The sequence below is a fragment of the Rhinichthys klamathensis genome, unplaced genomic scaffold, assembly GCF_029890125.1.
Source record: "Rhinichthys klamathensis goyatoka isolate OS25496 unplaced genomic scaffold, OSU_Roscu_1.1 h1tg000004l_1, whole genome shotgun sequence".
Taxonomy (NCBI): domain Eukaryota; kingdom Metazoa; phylum Chordata; class Actinopteri; order Cypriniformes; family Leuciscidae; genus Rhinichthys; species Rhinichthys klamathensis.
This window is the reverse complement of record NW_026606557.1, coordinates 4,352,025-4,371,679: the sequence shown is the minus strand read 5'-3', so window position 1 is coordinate 4,371,679 and position 19,655 is coordinate 4,352,025. Positions and strand designations below refer to the sequence as shown.

The window sequence follows — 19,655 nt, the reverse complement described above, 5'->3', positions numbered from 1 at the left end:
TCAGAATTGCATGTTTATATCAAGCAATTCCAAGAAAACAGTCAGAATTGTGAGATATAAAGTATAGCAATTACATTGTTTATTCTATGGCAGAAACAAGCTTCCTAGCATTTCAAATAAATGCTGTTCTTCTGAACTACAAACTTTTGAAAAGAAGTTTATATATTTCTAATTTGAAATACACACTAATATTGATATCTACCCGTTCCCTGACAATGGCTTATAGCCACAAAATGCTGAGCAAAACGCACAGAATGCTGGCTAATATTTTTTTCCAGAGGACTATCAGGGCAAGCCTTGATGACTTTTCTATCTTGTCTCAGCAAAGCATCTCTGAATGCTAACTCCTCCGCTGTAGCGTTCAGCAGCGTTTAGGTCTACATCACTTGCACAAAAGGAAAAGATGGCGCAATGCAAATTGAGTAAACCTGAGCACAAAGACACACACACACACACACACATACATAAAAAAACGCAATTACAATCAAGACATTCAATAGATGGGCCACCATACATTATGCACGGTGATAAGACCATATCTCTCACACCAGACACTTCCTAATCTGATGCCGTTTGAACTGATTTACTCAATCGTGCTCCGTCACTTTGTTCATTTCATGCCTGGAAGATCCCTCTGATTGTCGTGGCCACTAGATTTTCCCTTACAGTGCCGCCACATCTATCACTCCTGTTGTTTACCGTAGCCTCTCATCCTCCACCAAATGAGACCATTCATCAGATTCAGGTCCATCTCCTCTGCTTATAACTCCTCAGCGAGGTGATGCGTCATTATCAGGAGCTTATTACACCCTCTGTCCACACTGAAATACATCCCCCTCCACATGCTTTTTTTTCATCTGGGCTGATGTAAGGTCAGTTCACATCCACCAAATATGAAACTTTAATCACTATTTGGGACACCGCACTCTGCATCAGTGCGGGGAGGGCTGTTACTCTTGATATTGTAGTAAACTAGGTTGGATGAGGGCCGCAGTTATTTCAATCACTGGCTGTGAGAGGCAATGCTGGATTTTTCAGCAGCGTCACCCAAAACGTTATATTTTGTCATCATTTACTCAGTCTCACATCATCTAAACAACATTCTACGCCACTGACTTTTTCGTTGGTTGGACAAGAATCAAAACGAAGCAAAGCAAAACGTAAAACAAAACACAAAACATAAGAGACAAAACAAAACACGAAGTGCAAAATGTAAAATATACAACAAAACAAATGTAAAATAAAACAAAATACAAAGTGTAAAATGTCAAACAAAACAAACTAACAAATCAAAAGAAACGAAACACAAAGCACATGTAAAACAAACAAATGTAAAACAAAACAAAAACGCAAAGCGTAAAGTGTAAAATAAAACAAAACAAAAAAACCAAAGCACAAAATGTATAACGCAAAACAAAACAAAAACCAAACGTGTAAAATGTAAAACAAAACAAAGCGTAAAATGTAAAACAAAACAAAAGGAATAAAGCACAAACCGCAAAATGTAAAACAAAACAAAAGTAAAACAAAACAAAGCGTAAAATTTAAAATTTAAAACGAAATAAAAACAAAACAAAGTGTAAAATGTAAAACAAAACAAAACAAAAGGAACAAAGCACAAACCGCAAAATGTAAAACAAAACAAAACAAACAAAACAACATGCAAAATGTAAAACATACAACAAAACATAAAACAAAAAATGAATGCAAAGCAAACGGAAAATCTAAAACAAAAATGAAACAAATGTAAAACAAAACACAAAACGCAAAATGTAAAACAAAACCAAAAAAAAAAAAGAAAAAGAAAAAACTTCAATCAGTCTTCGATGTCTTTTTTTATGTTCCACTGAAGAAAGTAAGTCATACAGGTTTGGGCGACATGAGGGTGAGTAAATGATGAGATAATTGATATTTTGGGGTGAACTATCCCTTTAAGAGTTAAATATCTCTTTGTTGAATTCCATATAAAAACTCTCTAGACAGAGCAGTAATCACTGCCTTTAAGTCAGGAGTTTAGAAATAAACCACAACACTGGCAAGATATGTGTGTATAACTGTGTTTATGCGTGTGTGTGTGTTCGCGTGCGAGTGCGAGTGAAGGGAAAGGTAAAAAACGGACGCACTATTTGTTTGTGTAAGCAGAATGTCTGTGCCCAGTGTATGCCTGGCACCGGCCCATGAACCCGCTGCCCTACTCCCTTTTAATGCAGTAATGAACTCGGCTTCTGGAAACCAAACATTTCTGCTTTACAGCCGCAAATATCACCGACCTCATGATAGCATGCAGCAGGCATAAGGGACACGAAATCACCAGGCAAGCAAACAAATAAATCTACAAAACACAAATCCAGTCAGCTTCACTCCAACATCCATCCATCCATACATACAGAGATCTCCACCGCTGCTCAGACTGTAGGGTCCTCAGCCTCTGTTGCTAAGCGACAAATTGCGTTTCCTGTAAGGGCATTTTCCCCCATTACAAAACAATATTTGTGCAATACCAATAATGGATGACATCATTTCGAAGTGCAAACCATTTTCGCAAACAAACATGTCTCAAACGGGGTCTCCAGATATTTCTAGTTCACAATATGCAGTTGTTTACAAGCGCATGCACTACGACCAGCTTCCTATTATTTCAAGCGCAGGAAAGCGCATCGAGGACTGAGAGCCAGCGTGGATCAATCAGCCAAACTGACATGCTTTTCGTTCCACATTAGTGATACTCAGAAGATACTGAAGGTGAGCGAAAGGTGAAAGCTTCTAGGCCAGCTTTTTCAACAACCTCACGCTATTGATTGTCTCCAGTTCAGTGGTTGTCATGGAGAATCGCTTGTGCGTTTCGAGTGAGCTAAAAATACCTTGTAATATGTACAGAAATCCATATATATGCATTACAGTTCTAGTGGTGTGTTTTGTAATATTGATATTTCTAGTCAAATTTTAGATAAATGGTGCATTTCAGCAAAATAAAAAAAGTGTAATGGTTCAGTGATTGTATCATATGAGTAGTACTAGAGTATTTGTATACCATTATGCAGTTTGATTGCCATAGTCATATATTTCATGGTATTTAAAGCTGAATTTTCAGCATCATTACTCCAGTCTTCAGTGTCACATGATCCTTCAGAAATCATTCTGATATGATGATTTGATACTCAGTTATTATCTATGTTGGAAACAGTTGTGCTGTTATATACATCTTTTATTTATTTTTTAAAACATTAAATATATCTACAGGTGAAACTCGAAAAATTAGAATATCGTGCAAAAGTCCATTTATTTCAGTAATTCAACTTAACGGTGAAACTAATATATTATATTATAGACTCATTACATGCAAAGTGAGACATTTCAAGCCTTTATTTGTTATAATTTTGATGATTATGGCTTACAGATATGAAAACTTTTTCACAATATTCTATTTTTGAATTTGGGGTTTTCATATCTGTAAGCCATAATCAGCAAAATTATAACAAATAAAGGCTTGAAATGTCTCACTTTGCATGTAATGAGTCTATATAATATTTTAGTTTCACCGTTAAGTTGAATTACTGAAATAAATGGACTATTGCACGATATTCAAATTTTTCGGGTTTCACCTGTAGATATATTTAATGTTTTTGTTTTTTTAACCTGTGATACTTTTTTTCAGGATTCACTGATGAACAAAAAGTAAAAAAGAACAGCATTTGTTCAAAACAGAATTTTTTTTATAACAATATAAATATTTACTATCCCTTTTTAACAACAAAACATCCTTTGCTGAATAAAAGTATTAATTTCTTTCAAAAAAAGAAAGAAGAAAATTGCAGACCCCAAACTTTTGGAGGGTAGTGTTTATTGTTACAAAATATTGCTTTTTTAAATAAATGCTGTTATTTTTATTTTTTACTTTTTATTCATCAAAGAATCCTGAAAAAAACATCACAATTTATAAAAAATGTTTACTTAAGCAGCATAACTATTTCCAACATTGATAATAAATCATACTAGATTGATTTCTGAAGGATCATGTGACACTGAAGACTGGAGTAATGATGCTGAAAATCCAGATTTGATCACAGGAATAAATTACATTTTAAAGTATATTACCATAGAAAATCATTATTTTAAATTGTAATAATATTGTCTGTATTTTTGATCAAATAAATGCAGCCTTGATGAGCATAAGATACTTCTTTCAAAAACATTAAAAATAGTAGTGTCCATATGTCTAATAACTGGAATTATGTACAGCCAGCTGGTCATTAAAAAAAAAAAAGCATTCAACCCTTGATCAAGACCCTTCTTATCACCCTATAGGGGATTATTTTGCGATAATAACTGTAGCTACATTGTCCCTTCAGCTTCAATAAGCGAACAGACTTCCTTTGTTAGAGGAAATGACACGTTTTATTAACGCACACCACTATGAATACTAGAGCAGTCTTATACCTGCCACTAAAACCGCAGCATACTAAACTCCCTGCATGCTGCCTCTCTGAACAAACAGTGACAGGTTGAATGACAGCTTTCTTTCATTCCTCCCATTTCGCACTCTTTCTTTTTTTCTCTTTGTGTGCGTGTGTGTGTTTTTTTTTTTTTTTCAACACCAGTTAGTCAGTACTATTGCCTTTGTCACCATGGAAACTGGACTAGCCATGTCTAGTGGGCGGTGGGCGGTCTCTCTCTCGTCTGACGGACACCTCACCTGCCCTATACACACACACACACACACACCAGAATATCTCTCACACTACAGGTTACATAACCCTAACCAACCCAAGCCTGCCATAAACACCCTCAATGAATGTTAATGTAAATATATACTGTAGAGGTGCCAGTCAGTCGTTTTCATGAATGAGAGTTAGACATCAAAAATATCGCCCAGCCAGCTACACACTCTCTAAGTGGATGTTAGGGCTTATTTAGAAGTGAAGCACTTCTGGTGTGAGTAAATCAGTGTTGCGAGTTGACCTGCAGTGGCATGCGGCTGCAACATCTGACCTTCTGTGCGCTGCTTTATGAACCATATCTGCGTTTCTAAATGCACTGCAACGCAACTAGATTCTTGACGGCTTCGGCTTCCCATGAAACCCAAAGCACACCAGTAGTGTGAGCCTTATGACGTTTCCAGGTAAAGCTGGATCAAAGCAGGGTTGGAGTACAGCTGCAAAGCCACGTCTCCGCACTCACACTGCATACATAATTTGAAAAGAAGTGGCGAGTCTTCGAGCGCCGCATTCGTGCGCGAGATTCCCACTGTTGAGCATCAGCCATGTCACACAACAGAAGCTTGTGTTGGCATTCAAAATACTCTCTTCCTTGGTGCGGTTGAACGCTGGTCGAGAACATTTGGAATAGCAAGTGGTCTCTTGGGAAGTGGGAAAATGTAATGCATGTGCAAGAAGGACAAAGACAAGAGTGGTTTTCTGAAAAGTGTTTTTTGTCCACTCCGTTTTATTCCATTTGTCTCCATTCAAAGCAGTTCCCGGGGGAGTTCCATCATAGCAAATAATCTCAGTAATGATTATTTCAATGAACACGTCCATGTTGGTGAATCCTTTAAAACATGGTATTGCAAAACAGTGGTGATGTAATCCAGTAGTCATAGTGCATCTTCAGACTCTCTGAAGCGCACACACAAACTTCCAGCAACATCACTCATGAAACACACACACACACACACACACACGAAGCAGTGAAAAGAGTGGCACAAAACACTGAGCAGATGTTTAACATCTGTGAAGCACTTCAGGGAAACACTGATTTAAATTCCCAGTGGCCAGTTCTGCAAAAGACGCACATCATGACTCTTTCTGATCGACGTTATGATTAAAGCTAATAAATCGAGTGACTGATGATATTAAGAGCGTCTCATATATGCGTCTACTTGACAGCAGTGTAAGTGTATAGCTGTGTGTGTGTTATCAATTGTCGATACTCACAGTGATTTTGGTCTCCCTGATCTCCTTCTCCTTATTCTGCCTCCTGGCCGGGGACGTGGACCCTGGGCTCTGGGGGGACAGACAGGAGGCATCATCAAAACTGCCGTCCGCATCAAAGCTTTCCTCCATCTCCATTGATTCGTGCCTCCTCTCTTTCTTTCCTTCTCTCGCTGGCTCACTCTTTTTGCACTCTTTTCGCTCGACTCCCGCGTGCAGTCTGACTGCCTGGCTCTGTTGCTGTGGCAAGCGATGCAGAGTGGAGCGTGTGTGTGTGTGTGGTGGGGGTCTCAGGGGGAGGGGGGTCGTGGAAGCGTGACGGAGTGAGAGGGAGTGAGAGACATAGGCAGAGAGAGTGGGTGAGGAACACGAGACTTCAATAACAGTTAAAAGGGCACACGGTCACCAGAAAAGAGGGTGAATCTCATAAAGCCTGATAAGAACACGTCCAGGTCATATTTTACCCCAAAATTTAAATAATGTGGGGTTTTTTTTGTTGGGGTTTTTTGCTTAACCATTTCATGTATGAATTACACTCACCTAAAGGATTATTAGGAACACCATACTAATACTGTGTTTGACCCCCTTTCGCCTTCAGAACTGCCTTAATTCTACGTGGCATTGATTCAACAAGGTGCTGAAAGCATTCTTTAGAAATGTTGGCCCATATTGATAGGATAGCATCTTGCAGTTGATGGAGATTTGTGGGATGCACATCCAGGGCACGAAGCTCCCGTTTAACCACATCCCAAAGATGCTCTATTGGGTTGAGATCTGGTGACTGTGGGGGCCATTTTAGTACAGTGATCTCAGTGTCATGTTCAAGAAACCAATTTGAAATGATTCGAGCTTTGTGACATGGAGCATTATCCTGCTGTAAGTAGCCATCAGAGGATGGGTACATGGTGGCCATAAAGGGATGGACATGGTCAGAAACAATGCTCAGGTAGGCCGTGGCATTTAAACGATGCCCGATTGGCACTTAGGGGCCTAAAGTGTGCCAAGAAAACATCCCCCACACCATTACACCACCACCACCAGCCTGCACAGTGGTAACAAGGCATGATAGATCCATGTTATCATTCTGTTTACGCCAAATTCTGACTCTACCATCTGAATGTCTCAACAGAAATCGAGACTCATCAGACCAGGCAACATTTTTCCAGTCTTCAACTGTCCAATTTTGGTGAGCTCTTGCAAATTGTAGCCTCTTTTTCCTATTTGTAGTGGAGACGAGTGGTACCCGGTGGGGTCTTCTGCTGTTGTAGCCCATCCGCCTCAAGGTTGTGCGTGTTGTGGCTTCACAAATGCTTTGCTGCATACCTCGGTTGTAACGAGTGGTTATTTCAGTCAAAGTTGCTCTTCTATCAGCTTGAATCAGTCGGCCCGTTCTCCTCTGACCTCTAGCATCAACAAGGCATTTTCACCCACAGGACTGCCGCATATTGGATGTTTTTCCCTTTTCACACCATTCTTTGTAAACCCTAGAAATGGTTGTGCGTGAAAATCCCAGTAACTGAGCAGATTGTGAAATACTCAGACCGGCCCGTCTGGCACCAACAACCATGCCACGCTCAAAATTGCTTAAATCACCTTTCTTTCCCATTCTGACATTCAGTTTGGAGTTCAGGAGATTGTCTTCACCAGGACCACACCCCTAAATGCATTGAAGCAACTGGTTGATTAGATAATTGCATTAATGAGAAATTGAACTGGTGTTCCTAATAATCCTTTAGGTGAGTGTATTACAACCTCAATCAGGATTTTTTTGTTCTTATGTGTTTTTTATTGCTCTTCATGCATGGAAAACTAAAAAAAAATTACACATAAAACATATTTTCAGATGTCCACTTGAGTGGACAGTATGCGTTTTTCGTTTTAACTGAGGAGATACCATATTAAACATAATACAGTAATAACACAGCAATAATGTGTGTATTTAACAAACCAATGAATAAAGTGATAGAAAATCATGTGAAAACTAGAAAATATATATAATACAGCTTCTATTATTGAGTTTGTTTCCGTTCGACCAGCTGGAAATTATTGTTATGATAGGACAATATTTGGCCGAGATACAACTATTTGAAAATCTGGAATCTGAGGGTGCAAAACATTGAGAAAATCGCCTTTAAAGTTGTCCATTTATGTTAGCGATTGTGCTGCATTCACTCAAATAAATGTTTTATATATTTACGGTAGGAAACTTACAAAATATCTTCATGGAACATGATTTTTACTTAATATCCTAAAGATCTTTGGCATAAAAGAAAAATAGATCATTTTGACCCATACAATGTATTGTTGGCTATTGCCTCACATATACCCGTGCTACTTGTGACTATTTTTGTGATCCAGGGTCACAAATACATTTATTTACAGCCAAAACAGTTTCTGCGGATGAAGAATTTTCAAAAACAACAGTCACAGTAATAGTATGAATTGTATCTGAAATATAGCTAGTGATGCATGATGTCCAATTTAGTGGACAGATGATTAATCAGGATTTCCTCCCAATCTAAAATCAATACTTGGACAATTTAACAATAATATGACTCCTTAGATGTTACTTGATGCTACAACATTTTGTTTTACCTGCAAGAGTCTCCTAGGATAGAAGGAATGGATTGATTTTCCAGAGAAACTTGGCATTTCTGACTGGCCGTCGGCCATCTTTTATTTTTAGTAACATAGGCTTGCCACTTGGTGGCAGTGTATAGGATGCGCTAGAGTCCACTGTGGAAGTAGATGTGCAACTACACCATCAAAACCCATGCATACGCAAGAAAATGCTTTTTGAATAGCTGTCCACTGGAGTGACATCTGTGCGTAAAAGGGTCAAAAAAAGAAAACCAGTTTTTTGGACATTTAAAATGTTTATTTCTAAATACTGCATTAATGCAGTACTCAATTCCAATATTTATAGCACATTTTCTACTGTAAAAAATCTTAATTAAAAATATAAAAATCTAATTTGTTTTCCAAAATGTAAGTTTAATTAAAATTTGGGGGGAAATATGATTAATTATCATGTAAACAAAGTCACAGTGGACACATAATTAAATAAACTATATAATATATAAATGAAAATATGAAAAAACAAATACACTTTTTTTCTCTTAATTCTGGGGTAAAATATTGGCTGGGCATTTCTTTTGTGAAATTCACTCAAGAGTTTTTGTCCTTTAAAAAGAGCCGTACATAAGAGATGCATATTATGGAGAACAGCTGACGAAAAATGCTCTTAGTGGTTGTTAGCATGCTGTTATGCGGTTGCTAGGGATTTCAGGGTGGTTGCTAGGCAGTTGCTTACTGGTCCAAGTCAAAAGAGTCCACCCCCAAGTCTCTATGATATTCTAGTCTTTAGAGATGACTCGGGTCTCTTTTTCAGGGTAAATCTATGGGGTTTTTCACCAGTTTGATTGCATGCCAGGCAAAAAGATCATCATATGTCTTAGAAAAGTAATAACACACATCCCCTCAACAATCTACATAATTGAGGTATCATTCACAGTACAAATGGTGTGAAGTGAGCAATGAGCCAAAGTTCAATAAGCAATAGTAATAGGGATGTGTCTTAGCAAACACCACTAATTTAAATAATAATATTAATAACAAAGAAAAAAAGGTTAAACATAAGAAGAGAAAAATGATGGGAGGCAAATGATTTACTAAAACAGAACCACACCCCCTCCCTCCTGTACAACATACGCGTGTTTGAGAGGAGGGGAGGAGAGAGAGGGAGGAGGGGGGGAAATAGGGCTAATTATCATTGGAGGTAAGCTTCGAACAACAGCATGCTGTCAGACGAGAGAAAAAAACACATGACCTGCGAAAACAAAGCATTTCTCACCGCCCGTGTGTGTGTGTGTGTGTGTGTGTGTGTTGGTGTGAGCTTATCTTTCAGACTGGCTGATGCTTCAAGGTATCTGTATTCATTTTGCATCAGTATTACTGCTTCGAGAGAGGTGTGCCTGTGTGTGTGTGTCCAAAGCTGGTGAGTGCAAGTGTGTGTATGTGCCTTATTTCAAGCTGCAGACGCTGCATCACCATCCTTGTGTTAGCAGGTGTTAGAGACTTTGTGCTTAGCATGTGTATAAGCAAACATCTCCCAGCATGCATCAAACTACACCGTCTCCCCTCTGTGCTTAACTGTACTAGCATAGTGCATGTTTGCATTATTTGCAGAGCGTCTGTACACCTATGTACACACTCCATCTTTCTAATTAAAAACATGGCCGGTACATGGCCAAAGATCCAGCATGCACAGCACTCCGTATAACGAGAAGCTAATGAACGTGCACAACCACACACTTTCTGTCTTACCGTCCTGCAGAACATGTCAGCGCAGGCCCGCAACCTCCGGTTCCGTTCCTCGCCGCTCACCCAGTCCCGGTCGATAACTGTTCCGCACCCCCAGCGTACCTCGTCCTATCCGTCTAACCCTCCCCAGCTCCGCTTAAAACCCAACACCTTCCCAATCCTGGCCTGAGATCAAACTCTAACAGCGTAAAAGGATCCAGAACTGGGCCGTCCATATGGCCCACTCTTTGCCGCTCCCGATTTGCTGATGGCATGAGCTGCCCTTGTCTGGCTGTTAGTAGATCACGTGGGATAGGGAGGGTTTTACTTGGCACTGCTTCACCATCTTTAACTGTTACTGTCCCCAGATTGGCGCAGATGGCACCAGATCTACTGACTCATATCTTTCTGTCAGAATCCAAGCAGCAATGGAAGACCAAATCATTTGGTATTTGTAAACTATTTGCGAGTTATTCTTGGAATCATTCCACAGATACACTACACAGAAGTTCAGATTTACTTGATGCTATATTCATGAGCAGGTGATATCTCAAAATGGGACTGTACCTGGTTGCTTATGTTGGTCTTCCTTAGGGACACATCTGGATGTTCCAGCACATGACCAGAGGCTCCGGGAGACTGACAACCATTTACTGCAACACAGAGGCAGAAAGTGAGTCTTCATTAACCTCATAGGTTTCCCAAACATATGTTCAAAAGTTGGTGTGCAATAGTGATTCAATTTCAAGACTGATAACCAGATGGTTGCTTGTTTAATCTCAGAAAGAATCGCATGGGCCCTGAAGCCAATCACAAGAGAGATCTGTAGGGGGATGGTTCCTGTAAGGGAACTCTAAGTGAGGGGTTTGCTAACTTTTTTATGCTAGAATCCAAATAGAGAGGTATACAAATGCGGTCACATTTACAGGTTTTTTTTTTGTGCCATGTTTTAATAGTGCACAATCCAGTCATTTGAAAAGTACAAGGATTGGTGTGAGGGTGGCGTTCCACATGCAGATTTCAGAACAGGTTCAATTTGGTTCACAGCGATGACCAACAGAAAGTTTCTTGATTTCAAAGTAACTTGACTGTTTAATTCATAAGGCCGTGTGTCCACCAAAGCGTTTTTAGCCAGCTGAAAACGCTAGACGCTCTGCTGAAGACGCCTAGCTGTGGGCGCTTGAGAGCGTTTTGGCAGCGCAGCGTTTTTTCCGTTGAGACGTTTCGTTGCTATGATACAGAATATCCGCAGCACAGTTTACTTGTAACTGATTTCGCAGATAATTTGTTTCATACTAAAAATTAATTTTTCATCCATTTTGTTCGGTTATCTCTGCTGGTTGATGTCGTTGTACAGAAAGAATGTTGTGACAGTTGCTCGGTGTGGTATTAGTCCCGCCCCTCCTCCACTGTGATTGGACGGCTGGGTAAAAAGTGAGTGATGAGCGCTGCGTTTTACCCAAAGTTGAACATTCTTCAACTCTCGGCGACCAGTAAAAACGCCAAAGTCTCAGCGCTTCAGCGTGAAAAAAAAACGTTCAGCGCCTCGTTGCGCTCATGGCGTTCTAAAAACGCGGCGCTCCCATTGAAAACAATTGAAAACATACGCCAGGCGCGTGGAAAAACGCTTTGGTGGACACACGGCCTAAGGCCCTGTTTACACCTGGTATTAAGATGCGTTTTGGTCGATCGGATCACAAGTGGATGGAGCTAAATACAGGTGTAAACGGGGTCTAAAACGTTTTGAGCTTGTCCACTTTCGACCACTTCCAGAGGAAGTCGAAAATGCATTAGACTGGATTGCTCTCCTAGAGCAAATTCTCATGTGGTCGAATGTGTTCGAACAGCCACAAAAGACCGCCTACTCTCTGTCTACTGACTTAACAAGTAAACATTATGCGAAGCGTGCTAGCCAGACGGGATTTAAACTTTGACGGCTGAAGAACCAAGTTTGGTTTGAAGACGAAAAACGTACCAAGCACAACGTTCTCTCATCATTCCTGATTTCTAATAATTTCTAAATGCGTCTATCAGAGCAGAAATGAAAGCTGTTGCTCTCTTTGTGTTGTTCCGCCGTCTCCGGGCGCGTACATATGTAAATTGCGATGTTTAAATAAATAAATTGGATCGAAAGATCTGAAGAAAAAAAAAATTAATTTACCCGCCCATTTTGTCCCTTTGAAGAAATCAGGACAGAAGTGGTTGAAAAAAGTGGACAAAAGAGACGAATTAAAAAAACAGGTGTAAACAGGAATACGTCTCTCTCGTCTACTTGTGATCTGATCAACCAAAACGCACTTTCCTGCCAGCAACTTTCTAATAATTCTCAAGACTAGTTTGTTCAAGTGTGTTTGATTAAGGCTGGAGCTCTGTGGACCTCGGGGGCCAGAGTTGAGAACCCCTGTTTTAGACAGTAGTCTGTATTTTGGAATGGAGCTTGTTCTGTTTTCATCAGCCTATGCGAGCAGTGCACATTGACTTAATAAACCCTTACTGACACTACACTGAAGCTAACGAGCAAGATAATACATTATGTCCAAATGGTATTCATATCACTGAGTCTGGCCCCATGGCCCACAGATGGCTAACGTTCAGCTCTCGCAAAGGCTGAACAGCCTGTGTGTGCGTGTTCAGTGACTGTGTCCAGTGGTGGTGAGTGATTATTATGATGGAGGCTGTGGCACAACGTTGTTCTTCTTTGAGCTGTCCCTCTCCCTCCCTCAGGGCTGAAGAAACACACACAGTCAGAGCATTAATGAGCCAGCCTTCCCTGATATGCGCACTGACATCCAGCATTTGATAAACAGACAACACTCTCCTGAAATACTGGGACATTCTTTATCTTACTGCTGTTCCCATGTCTCTGATTCTTAAGGCCAATACTTCTGCGTCGAGTGTACGCCTTAGTGTACGGCGTAGGCTACGCACGTAGGCGACGCCGTCATGAGCATTTATACTTCTGCGTTTAGGTCTGCGTTGCTCTGCAGTACAGTGCCGAAACGCTAGTTGGCGGCGGAGGGTTTTAATGTTCCACTGTGTTTAGATTCCTCGCGGCAAGAAGAAGAAGATTCCTCGCGGCTGTTTTGAGTTTAGGTTACTACAAGCAATGGCGACTGAAAGAGAGCAGATCATGTTGGAGTTGGAGCTTATCGAGGTGGAAAAGGTAAATTTTTAGTTTTTTTAACAGTTTCGCTGTACTGAGAATTTAAAAATGGCGGGCGGTGCAGAAGAACACGCCGGAAATGCATAGGAGGAAACGCGATGCTACCAAGCCGACCAATCACAGATCTTGCGGTCTGCGTCGTCGCGACGTGTAGTTACATTTTTGAGGAGGTGCGCGTCAGGTTACGGCGAAGGGTACGGCGTATGGTACGCGTCTGTGCGTATGCTACGCCGTACCTACTGCGCGCACCCGACGCAGAAGTATAAATTGGCCTTTAGCCTGTTATCTTCCAACACGTCTTCTATTTAAACCTTTGTCAACTATGTCACCTCTTGTGCCTCTCTCCACCATGTCCTCTATCTTTGTATACCTTTTTCCATAATGTCCTCTCCCTTGACCTGTCAACATGCCCTCACCCACTCTGTATTCTCCCAACATTTCTGTCCACCATGTATTATTCTTTCTTTGTCTCTGTTCACATTTTACCCTCTCCACAGCTCTATCACATTCCCCTTCTATTTCTACCTCTGTCCACCATGACCTTTTCTAATATAATATTCTAATATTTTGGTGGCCAACAAAATTAATATTTGTCCCACCAAAGCTTTATTTGATCATCTGAGATGACTGCTATGCTTGTAATGGTGGCATGGCACGCTTGTCTATGACTGCGGTAGAGCTGTTATTTCTTTGATCAAACTTTTAACCCTTTAAGTGTCACCCCCCTTTTTTTGAATATACATGAAAATGCACATTTCAAACTTAAATGGTTGTAATTCAAGAATGCTTAGGAATATAGACGTAAGATTGGTCTCATTTTAAAGAAGACATTTGGCAGATTTTTGTAGAAGTGAAATAAATTAAGAAAGTGAAACAGAAAAAAAGTTATAGAAGTGTGAGTTTATGAAAATGTACAATGTAAAAAATTTAATTATTCATATTTTATAGAAAATATATATTTTCAAAACCTGGGCGACTCTAAAACTGCAAAAAAAATCAAAGTCAAAAATCTGAACAAGTTGTGTTTCAAATTTTAAGTTGATATCTCAAAAAATGAGCTTTCAGTAAGATTTTGTTTAGGCGCAGTACCAAACTTTTTCACTAGATGAGAACCAGACTCCATTACTGCTCATATAAGGGCGCCTCCATTTCCAAATGTGTTTTGAGTGATCTGAACCATTATTTCCACAATTTTCATACAATTTATGAAGTAGACATCCTATTCAGAAGTAATATGAGATGTTTGGCAGATTTTAATATGAATTCAACCTCTAAGAAACACAAACAGAACAAGTATGTGCGTTATAGCGCTGCCACATCACAAATGGTGAATCTATCATTTTTGTCTTTATATTTAAAAAAAATTCAGACCTTTTTTTCTAAAATAATTGAATGGATGCTAGCTTTTGAACTCTTGGCATGAAAACAAACTGAGGTTTCTACCCTTCTTTCATGATTTTTCATGTTCATCACTATTTCAAAATTAAGGTCTAAACACGCCTTAGGAGTATGAAAATTTTCTTGTTGCAAATTGATCAATTATGGCTCCTCTGTAATTCATTTTGAGAATCAATCACCAAATATGGAAACTAGAGATTGTAAGCTTTCAAATGATATATAGTTTGTCAAGATTAGTTTAGGTTTAGGATATTACTGTTTTAAAAATGTAATGGATTTGGGCCCACCGGTGGGCCGGTGACCCTTCTCTGTCTCTGTATCAAATGCCATTCGATTAAAGAAACATTCCAGTGATCTTAAGTGGTTTTACTCTTTAAAATTGGCCATAAACAGCAACAGGTGCATAAGGGCTAGCTAGCATGTTATCTTAGCATAGCATCAAAACACAACAATCTATTACATTAATACCATGTTTGTTCCAAACTCACAATACAACGTCAGTCGAGTGTTTGAAATTACTTCCTTCTGTGACCTGTCGCTTCTTATCACAGAATGTAACAGAAAATATGTTATTTTATAGCATTCTATACAATAATAAAGGTTTTGCCAATTAGCATTGCATTAAACATAGTTTATCAATATGCAATTGTGTGCTCTGTGTGTGGATGACCGTGTTCCTTTTCCTGGGACCAGGAAAACCCCTGTTCTGTCCACCATGTTCTCTCCTTACATTTTTGTCCAGTGCAATTTAAAATTAAAATGTTTGCCTTTAACTGTTAATTTCCAAAGCAGGTAATGATAAAGTTATGAACCCATTTAGATAATCTTAAAATGGTAAAATCTTGATTTATTGTTCTGAGTATGTCATCCCATGATTTAGCAATAAATTGACTGCATTTTAGCAATAACATAATTGTGTTTGTCAAAATTTCATTAGGTTGTCTCTTGAATATAAGATGCAAACTGTAAAACGGTGGAAGCTGTAAACTCTATATCTATATAATAAAAGCTATTTTATTGAAATGAAAATCAATATTGTTTCCAAGCTCTTGTGGAAAAATTACCTGAGTTCCGGTGAAACCCAGTAGCTTTTGTGATGGTGGTGGATGTGCTTGGCAGTTCCCACGTTGTCTCTAACACAAACACAGGCATGTTAATATTATTTACAGATGCTTCACTCATATTGGTAGTGCTTACTAGTTTTGATTGCTCTACATTAGGTTTAGGATGGTACACATAAATTGTCTTTCTGTCTTTGAGCTTCCATATTACTGATAATTTCTGATTAAATAAAACTAAAGCTCTTCTTCAATCAAGACTATCCCTCATAGTCGGCCCAAGTTGGGGGCAGTTTTACTGAGTAACATTGCAAAAGCAATTTTTCTTTTACACAGCCATGGCTGAAAATTGTTACCATATTTTTCTTACATAGTCGCCCCATGTTTCCTGTGAGTCAAGATGGATTTTTTATGCTAACTCTTGCAAAACAGCATCCCTCATTCCAAGCACTCAGTCAAAAACGATTTTCCCACACAGAAACATTCTTGTGCAAACATAATTTTCTAATCAGCCTCGGATAGGCCATCCAGGGCTGTACAGCAGTGGTTCTCTGTCTGTTGTGATAGGGTCATGATCCGCAGGAAAAAGCAATGCTAACTGCAATTTTTTTTTTTAATGAGATTATATAATTGTACATAATCAGGATAACACCGATTTAAAAACTTCTAAAAGTGAAAACTGCTGCCCATAAGTTTTGTTGTTGACGTTAATGGTTGTGTCTCCAATAATGCTATCATATGGTATTATTCTGTACTTATTATTGGGTCCTTCTGTACTGGCATTCATAAATTTGCTAAATAAAGGGGGTGAGGCCTAGGCCTAACTCCCGGTTATGTTGACCAATCACAACACACTGATCCATCCAGCCAACCAATCAGAGCACAATGCACTTTTCGGAAGGAGGGAATTAGAGACAGGGCATTACTGACAGACTGAGGAAAGAGGTGCTGCAACAATGTAAAATATCTATATAAAAAAAATGTTTTTTATTATTTCAAGCAAAAACAAAACCCCAAAAACAAAAACAAGACTTTGAAAAAGGGCATAATGTCCCCTTTGAATTATTTCCAAAATAAATATGGCCCCTGAATCAAAACCAGCTGAGAACCACTGATATATTAACAGTTCTGACAAGCTCCCATGGAAATTTGATAACACAATTCGATGCCCAAAAGATACAGTACATTAAGTTGATCAAATAAGAACCAGTCCTTAATAGACTACAGCATTTAATTTTTTTTCAGCAAAGAGAAACAGACCATAAGCATAGACAGAAAGTGTTTACAGTGAAAGAAAAGCAGCACATTGTTGTGGCGCTGTACAAACAGATCGCCTCTGGACAGTTCTGCCTGTGTTTACAGGGCAGTCATAGTTTAGTGCCAGACTGTTAGAGAATCATGCTGGGTGCCAGCTCAGAATGAACAGAAATACACAGCACATGTTTACAAAAGACCATTGAACAGCATGGCTAGTTTTAAAGTAAAGTTTGACCTTCACAACATCCAGTTACCTGAAGAGCGAAAACAACATCAGGATATAATATCAAATCCCAAAAGAAAGGGCTAGTCGCACCAAGGTGTCAATCTCAAGGTTCGGCTGGATATCTTTGTAACTACCACATTACAGGACCATTATTTTTAGGGGAAAATATTAGCTGAACATGCCTTTATACAGTAGTTTGTGCGTCTTTCTATCCATCTGGTCTTTATCCTGCATTATACGAAATGTCCTTTGGCTTCTGAACTTCTAAATTGCTGATAGTTAGCATGACTAAACCGCCATGAATTCAAAATTCACTTCAATTACGCTTCAGTGGAAAACAAGAGGTCATTGCAGCTTTATACGTCCCAGGCAGCGTGCTGGGGCTTGTCAGAAAAGAGGAAGAAGAAAGATGAAAACAGATTAATCCAGATCAGCTAGATTTGTCCCTCTTCAGATGAATAGGCTATAAAGATGATGGAGAATGCTAATGAAGTTAATAATAATAATAAAATGAAGTTTTCCAGCCTGTGGCGCTGAACGATGAAGAACTGGATTCTATGATACACAACAACGTTCTGAGATACCTTATCAACGTTTCGCATTTTTATCAGGCAACGAACACATGTAAAAAGGAGCCTGAGGGTATGTGAATGAATCACTATGGCTGGTACCACAGCAGCAGTGAAAAGACCAATAAATTAGATAAATTTGGAAAGGGCAATGAAATTAGCTATGAGCTTTTTTACTTTTATATACAGTATGACTATTCATGTCACGTGCACAGGTGTCAGAAATGCTTGTCTTTATAAAAACCACTGCATTTGTGAAATTGAGATATTTAGGATGCCATCACTGTACCATGCCACAAACCCTAACTGGGATTCTCAAAGCAGAGAACATTAGTAGCACATACATAGTGTTTTTATCTCTATGGCACATTGCCCAAAAGCATAATTTTTCCCTAAAGCATCAGTTTATCAGCAACATAAAAGATATGCTGGCAAAAGTTGCAGTGTTATCAGGAAAACCTGTACTTTTATTGTATGCCTAAGGAATGCAGCTTCATTTTCAAAGCACAATAGACGATCCAAAAACAATAATCCAATTCAGAAAAATAGATAAATAAAAGTATTCAACTTGCTATTTCATAACAGAACATTTCAAAAAGCCACAAATGCCTTCCTCCAAACAGAAAAATTGTGATAGAGATTTTCTTGTGAGAGCCTTTTTCTTGAGATAATATTTGTACTGTCTTTTTGAAATGTTATGTTATGAGCCATTTGAATATAGGCTTTTCAATGTGTGTTTTTTTTTTTCATTGTTCTTTTAGGCCTAATTGTTATTTTTCTCTACAAAAGAGCACCTTTGAATGAGAATGTCTTTGTTTTTGTTTGTCTCTTAACCAGTCTCTTATCTCTTAACAGTTCTAGAGATTCAGTCAGCCTATTCCAAGAAGGGACAAGAAAAAAGCTTTGGCAGCTTATTATGTTTACATTTTGCACAGTAGGTGTATCTGAATCTGACTGCTAGCTTGAACACTCACTGTCAGTAATACTAAAAACATTTTGAGTAAAAAAAAACAAAAAACAGCTTCCATACTGCTCAAACTCTAGACAGTCAAAACAAGCTCACTGAGTCCTGACATAAACAAAGACACAGAGGACATCAGTAATAATACCTTTAGTGCTTGGGTTGACATAGTATTTCCGTCCCTCAGGTGATCTGTAGCTTTTCCAACCCACAGGAAGAGACGCATTCTCGATTTCCTCTGTTGGCATACAGCAGACTACTGGCTTCTGCTACAGAAACAAGCAGCAACAAGATGCATATAAATATAAACAGATATAAATAAATACATTTATAATAAAGCTTGACACATAAGCTCACATAACCTTTCTGAGCGCGTTCACCCGAAGCGCGTGCACAACAAAAGCCACACAGCGCAAGTACAGGCCGCGTGAGTAGTGAGAACGTAAAAGTTCTCTTTTGAGTCTTATATTGTGCTTAAGCTGTCAAGAAAAAAACAAGGTTTACATAAACTCAGTCATTCATATGTTAAGTGAATGTAAATAGTTCGGATGCATGTCATAATGATGTGACACATGATGTGTCAGTATCCGCGATTTCGGTCTTAAAGTGACAGGCAGCCTAATAAACACTGCCATCTATGTCGTTAATATTAATCAAACAACAATATACATAGATAAAATCACTCACAGGTCTTGACTGAATAACTTAGCTTTAATTAGAATCAGTGTATATTTAATTCATGCAGTGAAGTCTATGTATTTTGCATAGGCCTACAATTTCTCATGAATGCTACT

The 19,655-nt window shown here is 38.9% G+C and overlaps 1 protein-coding gene across 2 annotated transcripts in view; it reads right to left on the bottom strand.

Annotated features, from left to right (window-relative positions):
• Positions 1-19,125, bottom strand: part of gas7a (growth arrest-specific 7a) — a 39,978-nt gene extending 20,853 nt beyond the window's left edge. The window contains exons 1-4 of one of the 2 annotated variants that reach the window (XM_056251761.1): positions 19,010-19,125; positions 15,855-15,923; positions 10,797-10,882; positions 5,931-5,999 (exon numbers count right to left, since the gene is read on the bottom strand). In XM_056251761.1, coding sequence (XP_056107736.1) covers positions 5,931-5,999; positions 10,797-10,882; positions 15,855-15,923; positions 19,010-19,109 — 324 coding nt within the window. In that variant the 5' untranslated portion in view covers positions 19,110-19,125. The remainder of the gene's footprint in view (positions 1-5,930; positions 6,000-10,796; positions 10,883-15,854; positions 15,924-19,009) is intronic. The other variant, XM_056251768.1, reaches the window with a different exon arrangement.
• Between the last annotated feature and the right edge of the window lie 530 nt (positions 19,126-19,655).